The sequence below is a fragment of the Populus nigra genome, chromosome 15, assembly GCF_951802175.1.
Source record: "Populus nigra chromosome 15, ddPopNigr1.1, whole genome shotgun sequence".
Taxonomy (NCBI): domain Eukaryota; kingdom Viridiplantae; phylum Streptophyta; class Magnoliopsida; order Malpighiales; family Salicaceae; genus Populus; species Populus nigra.
Window position 1 is genome coordinate 6,360,887 of NC_084866.1, and position 10,739 is coordinate 6,371,625.

General features: G+C 34.8%; 2 protein-coding genes across 2 annotated transcripts; one reads left to right on the forward strand and one right to left on the reverse strand.

The window, feature by feature from the left end:
* The first annotated feature begins 1,312 nt into the window (after nucleotides 1–1,312).
* LOC133674148 (uncharacterized) lies at nucleotides 1,313–1,925 on the forward strand. Its single transcript, XM_062095150.1, has 2 exons — nucleotides 1,313–1,522; nucleotides 1,723–1,925. The coding sequence occupies exons 1-2, from the start codon at nucleotides 1,313–1,315 to the stop codon at nucleotides 1,867–1,869; spliced, it is 357 nt and encodes a 118-aa protein (XP_061951134.1). The 3' UTR covers nucleotides 1,870–1,925.
* A 5,543-nt stretch (nucleotides 1,926–7,468) lies between these two features.
* On the reverse strand, nucleotides 7,469–10,422 carry LOC133674686 (uncharacterized). Its single transcript, XM_062095898.1, has 2 exons — nucleotides 10,273–10,422; nucleotides 7,469–7,714 (listed from the first exon to the last, which is right to left on the reverse strand). Exons 1-2 carry the CDS (start codon nucleotides 10,420–10,422, stop codon nucleotides 7,469–7,471), a joined length of 396 nt encoding a protein of 131 aa, XP_061951882.1.
* Nucleotides 10,423–10,739: the final 317 nt, after the last annotated feature.

The following is a 10,739-nucleotide window of genomic DNA, read 5'->3' on the forward strand; positions in this document are numbered from 1 at the left end:
ACTAGTGTCATAAACTTCTTAAACAGATTCATAGGACCCATCTGGCACCATGTTTATAGGGCCAACCTACGGTTTCTGTTCCAAAGCTTCGAATTGAAGTGTTTGGTTATATTCAAAACACCAGCTTTTTCTGAACCTAATCTTACTTGGAAACTGTGATTTTCCAAGACATTTAAAATCTCATTTTCTCGAATCACACTGCAATCTATGCTCTCAATGTAAGGGCAAGTTCTCCCCCATTAACTTTCGTTTCATCAAATGTTATCCCTTATAAACTATGAATTTAACCCCAATTGTCACTCTCTACTCATTGAATTTACATCTTTTAAGCTAACCATCTATTGATTTTTATTCATAAACATAAAATTTTCAAAAATAAAAATATTTATATGTTGAAATATAAGCTGGAGAATGTTTTCATTTCCATTATGGGGTTTAACCTGAACCTGACAAACTAACATATTCTACCAAATAGTGATAATATATATATAGACATCTAGAAAAATACTGAAAACAAAACTAATTCTTTTTTCAATTAAATGAAGTTAGAAATCACTTGATTCCTTGTTTGCCATTTTACACTTCAGCAGTTGTTTTAATTGCAATTTCAACAGAAGATAAACTGAATTTTTTAGCTTAACACAATTTTTGTAGAAAACAAGTAAACAAAATGGCAACACCAATAGATCTGGTGGGATGTTTGTGACAGATGCGACATTTCAAGAATGACAAAAGGCTGGGATGAATGGATTCGATGGGCCACTGTCTCTTGGCATGGCAAGAGTTTCGTCAATTTTTCTCGTAATCTGAGTTTTGCAGCTACAGTGTATCATGGATGACAAGAACGGAATGCAAGGATCTTTGCTGGAATGTCTAGAACTTCAAATTTGGTCTTTAATCAAATCGAATGTATCATTCGTGATAAGTTTGATTTGATGAGGAATGTCGTACCAACAAATAAAAACAAAAGGATCCAACGAGCTTGGAAGGTGAATACCATAGATTCTTAATTTGTAAGTTAGCTGGTTGTATTGGTGTCCCTAACGAATCTAGTGAGGTTTCAGTTTTATGGTCGGTGGCTAGCCTGTAGCCATCTGTTGTTTTATGTTTCTGTTATCATTGTAAATCTGGGGTATGCCCCTTATAATGTTTGTATCTTCTTCTTGTAATACATACGTCAACTTACCAAAAAAAAAATGGCAACACCAATAGCAGGGTCTTACTATAGCAAGTATTGTATTTGTCTTTAAACCGTAATTCCATTTAAAGAAACTGGATTTACCTTGCATTTAGTTCCTATCAATTTTCTTGCATGTCTCGTATACTTGCGAATTGTGTAAATATACCACAGGTTGAGCATGTTAAAGCTGAAAGGAATTTGCTTGCTGAAGTTGCAAGTCATTGCACTGTGAAACTCTACTATTCTTTCCAAGATGCTGAATACTTGTACCTGATCATGGAATATCTACCTGGAGGTGACATCAGGCCTTTCTTACATAAACACAACTACATTCACAGGTCAGTATTCACCTGAAATAACATTCACAGAAACATAAGAGGCACTGATATATCTTTAACTCCTTTATTTCTAGGATAATCTTGTGCCTCAAATTTCTCGATGTTAGCCATATGTATGTTTACCTTTTTCCAGAGAAATCAAACCTGAAATTTATTTTTAGAAAAAAATGGCCATATGAAGCTCTCTGATTTGGTCTTTGCAAGCCTCTTGACTGCTCAAATTTATCGGCTATAAATGAAAATGAAGTGCTCGATGATGATAATTTGAAGGAATCAATTGATGCGGATGGATGCTTTCCAGGCGCTGGTGGATGGCGCTGGAAAAGTCCCCTTGAACAGCTGCAACATTAGCTGAGAAACAGGAGAAAATTGGTATTCAATCAATCATCATTTTCATATAATACAACTACGTCATTTTTTATGTCTTCAATTGGATTCCGGGCTATATTTGTTAAACACTTTTGTGCAAGGAATTGTAGCGGCATTTCATAATTTAGTAACAAGTTCTGTCCCACCTCTCTCTTGCTCTCTCGGATTTAGGATTTTGTGCTCTAAAAATGTGTGTGCTTATTGTTTTCTTCCTTTAAAAATGATTATTTGCTGCGCACCACTATTAAGAACAAAAATATAGGTTCAGAATCGTAAATGCACCTTCCATAATTAAAAATGGCGTATTCCAAACCAGCCATTTTACTGAGGTGATTATTAGTTTATCATTTGGGTGTGGCAAAATAATAATGTTATTTATCTTTTCATCATCGATTATTGTTAAAGGAATTAATTATCTATTTAAAAATAGATTTGACAATTACATATTGGTAAATATCTTTTTCTTTTTTGTTAGGATACTAATTGTAAACTAGTTGTTAAGAAATTATATATATTGTAGGTTAAGTATAGGAGCTAATCTTGTAATCGCATTCAAGATAAAATAGCGATTCTCTAGAGAAGGAACTTTTACTGCTCAAATTCTTATAAGTTTGTTATGATATCAAAGCCTTTCTCAACCTAACCCTAGTTTCATTTTTGTTTATCTTTCATATCTCTTGTCCTTAAATCTATTTTAGTCCTAGTATAGTCCCTCATTCTTAGTTATTTTAGATCAAACAATATCAATATCATGTCTTCAGGAAAATCTAAAACTTTCCTATTTTGTTTTAATAGCAAGAATTACTTAGCATGGGCATTCCACTTCATGATATTTGTCAAGGGGAAGGATATATGGGGCCATGTTGATGGAAGTAATCCTGCTCCTGACAAAATTGCAGTGAAGCTCTCCCCTCTTCTGTTCATCTCATCAACAAATTACCTTCCAACTTATTGAACCATGTCTCTCTTTATAGTCAGTTATTTGGTCATGCCCCCCCCCCCCCCATTATTCTAATCTTTGTACCTTTAGTTATATGTGTTATGTTCATCTTCCTTTACACAAACCTGCCAAAATCTCGGCTCAATAAGTTAAATATGCATTTCTTGGACATTATATACACCATAAAGTTTTCTTTGGTATGATCTAAACCTTCATCGTATACAGGTTTCTAGAGACATGATCTTTCTTGAAAACCAATACTTTTCCGCAGCTCACCATGATCTTTTTCCTTCTATTTTTGTTCTTCCCTTGTTTACTAATTCTAATGTAGATCTTGTACATTCTAAGCCTCTATTAGTGTATCGGTGATATTTCACCAATGCAAATCAAACTTCTGCATCTTTTGTGCACCTCTTCAAGTTCATCCTTAAACTATTGAACTCATTACAACACTTGCCCCTCCTCTCTGACACAGTACTCAAGTTATTAGACCCTTAAATAGGTATGGTTTTCCTTCTTCTTCAGCCTTGATCACCATCTTGTCTTTTACACGCCTATTTCATCTTCTTATATGTAGGTAATGGAGCATGAGTGTTGATAAAAAGCTTTTGAAACATAACTTCTACCACTTACAAAAAACCAGACCTAAGATATTGTTCCATGTCCTCTTATCAAAACGCTTGGGTACTGAGTTGGTGTTTTCTATCAAGATCCATCAATCGATACAAAACTCACATAATGGTTCGTAGTAACAAGAGTATGGCCTAGACTATGATGAAACTTTTGCACCAGTCACCAAGATGTCCACCGTGCAAGCTATACTAGCTCTTGCTACATCTCAATCATGGTATTTATAATATATGGATGTTAAGAATACATTCCGACACAGTGATCTCATGGAAGAAGTTTACATGAAACTTCTATCTAATATGCCTACTTCCTTATCTAATGATGTTTGTCAAGCTAAAATGATCTTTGTATGGTTTAAAATAGACATCACGTGCCTGGTTTTAAAAGTTTTGATCCACTCTTAGTTTTTCCTTCACTCATAGTCAGTATGACTATCCCCTTTTTCTAGACATTTAAGGGCATAGTTGTTCTCCTTGTTTGTGTAGACGACACGTTATCATTGGTTATGATATGGAAGGCAACTTTGCAATTCAGGACTTATTGTATTTTTACTTTTCATATGAAAGATCATTGTCAGCTTACACAACGTATAACATGGATAGAAGCTAGGTTTGTCAAGCCCTAAGGTTAAAAACCTAAACTGTAGTGAAATTTAGAGAAAATTCTTTAGTATTTTATTAAAAGTTTGAATAATAGACTTTCTCTCAAAATAATTTAGACATCCTTATTTATATTAGTCTTAAAATCCTTTATAAGAAAGGATTCCTAATCAAAATTAAAATCCTTTGTAGAAAATAATTCCTAATTAATAGAATCCATCTAAAATTAGGATTTTGAAATAGTAAAATAATAATTAAATTAAAATCCCTAAGCTAAGTAGAAAAAAGAATCCCAATACAAACAAGGTAAATAAAGACAATCTCATACAATGACTTTCGAGCCTTGTTTAAAAGTCTTTTTGATCTTCGATCATCATGACATTTAAACTCAATAGTAAACAGGGCTTCAAAGTCTTTTATTAGAATTTCAGCACAATCCAATAGTTGAATTGTAAATTATGCTAAATTTATCAAACTGCATCTTAAACTCTTCATTTCTAAAAATTTTTCCCTCAATTTATCTGTCAAGAATTGAACTTTCCAACTCCAAATAAAGAAATATTCTCAATATAGCATTGTAACTAACATATTTACGAAGTAACATGTCCTTAACTAGTGAACATCAAATTTTAATTTATGATATGTGCATGCTAAAAAAAAAATCACATTTAATGTTATGCTTTCTAATGCGAATCTCTTGATCATGTGATCAAGCAACCCCCAACGAAGTAAATAACAACTTGAAAAATTAAAAATCAGGTTTCATAGAACTTTGACCCAAAGGTAACCCTATACCGAAAAACCAAAGGTATTGGAAAAAGACTTGGACACAAGAAGTTTCATATATGAATAAATGCTTCGTGATCTCATCAAAACCAAAGGTATTGGAAGAACCCAAATTATGCAAATGACATCACGAAGCTAGTTAAGTTTCGGCACACAAGACATTTTATTAATCTGAATTGTCTACCGCATTTTGTGTGTGTGTGTGTGTGTGTGTTGATGAGATAATCTTCCTTACATGGTTCTCTAAAGAATTGAAAATGACTTATCAAAGAACAACTATCTTTGTGGTGTCATCCTTATACTTCACGTTCACGAATCAATATTTGTTAGGTAGGGGTCTCCGTTTCCAATAATGCTGGTGCCTAGGAACAAGTTATCTTTGTATCACACTCCTATCAAACCTGATTTACTTGGCTTTCCGGGAATTGGTGTCTTTGCGTGTGGGTTGCATGGCCATGTGATCACGAGGTTCGCATTATAAGTTTAATTTGTCAAGGTGAAAATGTTTTACTAATGGTGTTAGAATATGTATAATATAAACTCAACATGGACTTCAATGTTTATATTCAAGAAAGTTTGTTATTAATATGTCTTATCTTTTTATCTTACTATATCTTAATACCTTGCTTGTAAATGATTAATCTATATTTGTGTTGTATAACACTTGGTATAATAAATGCTTGATTCTTCATAGTCTTCGGTCGACATCGTTGTTATGAGAGGAGCTTGATTTGTTGTTAACATAAGTTAGCATCATGAATTCCTGAAAATATTTAAAAGTATGGTGTTACTAAAATAAAATAAGTAGTATGATCATGCTAAAAATTTATAATGAACTATTAAAGATAAATCATCCGATTGGAACCTCCTTTGTTTGTAGTTTTCAGTTGAGTAATAAACAGAGTTTATACTATATTTATTTCTAATACCATTAGTGTATCTTTTAACATTGACAATTATTTTTATCATTGTTTAATCCTCATATTAATCTCACATCTCAAAATTCTTTTTAATTCTTTGTTTTATATATATTATTTGTAATTTATATAGTTGACCTCCTTGTGGATCGACCCCGGTCTTGCCGGGTTATTTATTACTTTGACACTTCTGTACTTGGGATAAGACATCAACTCTTTGATCGTGTCAACAACATAGCCAAGAAACACAATTTTTTCTATGCAAAAGGCACATTTTTAAGATTAGCAAATAATTTCTCACTACGCAACACACTAAGTACATTACGCAAATAATTAAAATGATTAATTAAGTTCTTGCAATAGATCAGAATGTCATCAAAATACACAACCACAAACTTACCTATGAATGCACGCAACACATGATTCATTAAACGCATAAACATACTAGGTGCATTTGTAAGTCCAAACAGCAACAATGAGGATCACAACCACTTGTTCTTTGAATGCTCCTATACTAAAGCGATCTGGTGGGATGTTTGTGACAGATGCGACATTCCAAGAATGACAAAAGGCTGGGATGAATGGATTCGATGGGCCACTGTCTCTTGGCATGGCAAGAGTTTCGTCAATTTTTCTCGTAAACTGAGTTTTGCAGCTACAGTGTATCATATATGGCAAGAACGGAATGCAAGGATCTTTGCTGGAATGTCTAGAACTTCGAATTTGGTCTTTAATCAAATCGAATGTATCATTCGTGATAAGCTTGATTTGATGAGGAATGTCGCACCAACAAATGAAAACAAAAGGATCCAACGAGCTTGGAGGGTGAATACCATAGATTCTTAATTTGTTAGTTAGCTGGTTGTATTGGTTTCCCTAACGAATCCAGTGAGGTTTCAGTGTTATGGTCGGTGGCTAGCTTGTAGCCATCTGTTGTTTTATGTTTCTGTTATCATTGTAAATCTGGGGTATGCCCCTTATAATGTTTGTATCTTCTTCTTTTAATACATACGTCAACTTACCAAAAAAAAAAAAAAAGTCCAAACAGCATTACTAACCATTCATACAAACCATGCTTCGTCTTAAATGTTGTTTTTCACTCATCACCTTCTTTCATCTTAATCTGATAGTATCCACTTTTCAAGTCAATTTTAGAGAAAATACAGGATCCATGTAACCCGGTCGTGCCGGGTTATTTATTACTTTGACACTTCTGTACTTGGGATAAGACATCAACTCTTTGATCGTGTCAACAACATAGCCAAGAAACACAATTTTTTCTATGCAAAAGGCACATTTTTAAGATTAGCATATAATTTCTCACTACGCAACACACTAAGTACATTACGCAAATGATTAAAATGATTAATTAAGTTCATGCAATAGATCAGAATGTCATCAAAATACACAACCACAAACTTACCTATGAATGCACGCAACACATGATTCATTAAACGCATAAACATACTAGGTGCATTTGTAAGTCCAAACAGCATTACTAACCATTCATACAAACCATGCTTCGTCTTAAATGTTGTTTTTCACTCATCACCTTCTTTCATCTTAATCTGATAGTATCCACTTTTCAAGTCAATTTTAGAGAAAATACAGGATCCATGTAACTCATCTAACATGTCATCACGCCTAGGAATGGGGGTGTCTATGCTTTACTGTTATGTTGTTGATGGCTCGGCAATCAACACATATCCTCATATTTCATCCTTCTTAGGCACAAAAAGCATGGGTACAGCACACAGGCTAATACTCTCACGAATGTACCCCTTTTCCATCAACTCATCAACTTGCCTTTGAAGCTCCTTTACCTTCTCGGGATTGCTTCTATAGGCTGGTCGGTTAGGAATTGAAGCTCCGAGTACGAAATCAATCTGATGCTCTATCCTCCTCAATGGTGGTAATCCGCTAGGAGTATTGTCGGGGAACACATCATCAAACTCCTGCAACAAAAATAGCAACACTAGGCACAATATGATCAAGATCATAGTATTAAAGTAAGCCTCTTTGCACACAAGTAAAACCTTTAGCTTGTTAGTGAAAAATACAAATCTGACCTCACCCTCTCTAGCATAAAAATTGGGTTGTTTTTCTAGTTTTTCCACCTAACTCTCATCACCCTTCCTGACTTTCTTCCCTCCTTTTGTCTTACCTCCACTCTCAATCAGATTTTGGTGTTTTTGAGTAGTGGTTGAATGGCCTAATTTGTTTGGAGTGTTGGTCGAATATTTGTTTGTGTTTGGATGGGTGGCTGAATAGGTTATAGTGGTGTTTTGGGTTCTGAAACCCTAAATTAGAGAGAGAGAGAGAGAGGAAAGAGAGAGAGTGCGGTGCTGTCGGAGCTACATCTACTCCGTCCACCGTTGGATTGTTCTCATTTCTGACTATGTTGTTGCTTTCACCCTTCTCTCAACATTGACCGAACGGATTTGTTATCCAATCAACGAGGTAAGAGATATTGATCTCGCAATATTTCTACTATTCTGCATTTTCAGTTCTGGAACTATAGAGAAGTGGTGAAGTTGCAGCATAGTGAATGGATCTTCTTTATGATTTCTCTTATGGCTGTCATAGACATGAAGGCCTTTGCCATATGTGAAGATTAAATCACAGTTCTTTGGAAAAGTTTCATTTTTCTTGCTAGTTTCAGAGTGGTTTGTCGTAGCTTGATCTCCTTTGTTCACCGTTGGATCGTTACCATTTTTTAGTATGTTGTTCTTCGGAACCTACTCTCAATCTTACCGAACGGATTATTGTTACAATCAGTGTGCTGGGAGATATTGGTCTCGTAATTCTGTAATTCTCTTCTTCCTTCATGAACTAATCTGCATCTTGTTGTTTATGAGTTAGGTTGCTGTTATTTCTGAGCTTAGGTTGCTTCTTGGCCTCAGTTTATCTTATTAGAATTTTGCTCTCTCTAGTATTTGTATGCTACCATAATGTCTCTATGTTCTTCTGTGGAAAATGTTCCAATGGTTAGCTCTAACATTGAACAACACAATCAAGTTAAGTCTGGACATACATTAAGATTAGAACTGCAAGATATGTTGAATAGCCATGGGATGAGGATTTCTCAGTTTCAAGCTGATTCTGATGCTAGTATAGAGAAACACTCTACTGTCCAAGCTTCTAATGTTGTTCCAGAAATGAACCATGTGTTGGGTTCTAAAGTTGATGAGGTGAAGGTAGGGTCTCATCAACAAGAACAACTAAAACTTAGACCCAAATTGAATTTTTTAAATGCTTTGAAGGGTTCTGATGTTGATGACAATGAGGGTAGCAAGACCCTTGGCATTAGTTCAGTCCGTAATCTGCCTTTTGCTCCCCCTACTATGACTGATGGTCGTGTGACAGTAGCTCCTCCACTTGATGTGTTTGAAGATGGCTGTGAATTTTGGAAATCCACCCTAGTTGGTCATTTTGTGGGGCAGAAATTACCGTATCCCGTGGTTAATTCTATTTCCAAAAGAATATGGAGCTCCTACGGTCTATCAGAAGTTTCAGTTTTATGGTCGGTGGCTAGCCTGTAGCCATCTGTTGTTTTATGTTTCTGTTATCATTGTAAATATGGGGTATGCCCCTTATAATGTTTGTATTTTCTTCTTTTAATACATACGTCAACTTACAAAAAAAAAAGGTGTTTTGGGTTCTGGCTGAATCTGATGGTCTTTTCTCCCTTTGTTCCTCACCTTAATTTTTTCTCCCCATCGCCTCATTCTCACTTACATGTCTGGTTATGCCCTTATTTATAGTGACTTCAAACTAAAATAAACCCTAATGGACCCCTTATGTGGACTTATATGATGCCCACTTACAATTAAACCCAAATAATATAAATAAACCATAAACTAAGAAGAAAATAATAATAACAATAATAAATCTGAATTTAATATCATAAATATAATAGGATCAAATTTGTAGCACTTTAGAAGTCCTATATAAGCTAGGATAATCAAATCTGAAGGTAGAATTAATTATGAAATCTTCTTTCCTTTTTTTGTAGTTAGGATGAATAAGGAATCCTTGTAAGAAAATGATTCTAAAACATTTATAAATTCTTAGCACGCTTGGAAACTATGTTGTAGCCTATTAAAGATCTTTGTAAAAATAGGAGATTCCCAAAATCAGCTGCCACATCCTTTTAGGAAAAGAATCCTAGCCAAATAGGAAGTCCACAAGTCAAAAGGAAGTAAATAACAAAATTCGTACAGCCTCTGTTGACCCGTGTTTCGATGCCTTCCCGAACTTCGATTGACCTGATATTTTAACCCAAGGTAGGAAAACATGTCAGGAGACTCCACATAACATTTCAGCCCAATCCAAGTCGGATTGAGAATTATGACTATTGTCGTAAAACAAAATAATTGCACATTTTACATCAAAATCCGAATTTGACATTTCCTGGATCGTATCACTCTCTCTTTAGATTCGGCTTCCAAGATGATGAAGAACCCGAATTAAACGTTGGCCGAACATCTCCCTTCCTAAGTTGTCTCTCCACCTTCGTAGCCATGTGAACCATGTCCTCTAGCTCCATATAGTGTTGTAGCTCAACAACATTAGCAGTGTCCCGATTCAACCCATTTAGAAATCTAGCCAAGGTGGCTTTTCTATCCTCAACAACATTAGCCTGAATCATTGCTATGTCCATCTCTTTGTGATATTTATCTACTATCTTTTTTTTTGGGTAAGTTGACGTATGTATTAAAAGAAGAAGATACAAACATTATAAGGGGCATACCCCAGATTTACAATGATAACAGAAACATAAAACAACAGATGGGTACAAGCTAGCCACCGACCATAAAACTAAAACCTCACTAGATTCGTTAGGAAAACCAATACAACCAGCTAACTAACAAATTAAGAATCTATGGTATTCACCCTCCAAGCTCGCTGGATCCTTTTGTTTTCATTTGTTGGTGCGACATTCCTCATCAAATCAAGCTTATCACGAATGATACATTC

Excerpts from the sequence above, each read along its gene's own strand:
- LOC133674686 (XM_062095898.1), bottom strand. The coding sequence starts at position 10,422 with ATGGACATAGCAATGATTCAGGCTAATGTTGTTGAGGATAGAAAAGCC. Across the intron at positions 7,715-10,272 it reads TGGTTCACATGGCTACGAAG|GAGTTTGATGATGTGTTCCC; the intron begins GTGGAGAGACAA and ends TTTTTGTTGCAG.
- LOC133674148 (XM_062095150.1), top strand. The coding sequence starts at position 1,313 with ATGTCTCGTATACTTGCGAATTGTGTAAATATACCACAGGTTGAGCAT. Across the intron at positions 1,523-1,722 it reads ACAACTACATTCACAGGTCA|CCTCTTGACTGCTCAAATTT; the intron begins GTATTCACCTGA and ends GGTCTTTGCAAG.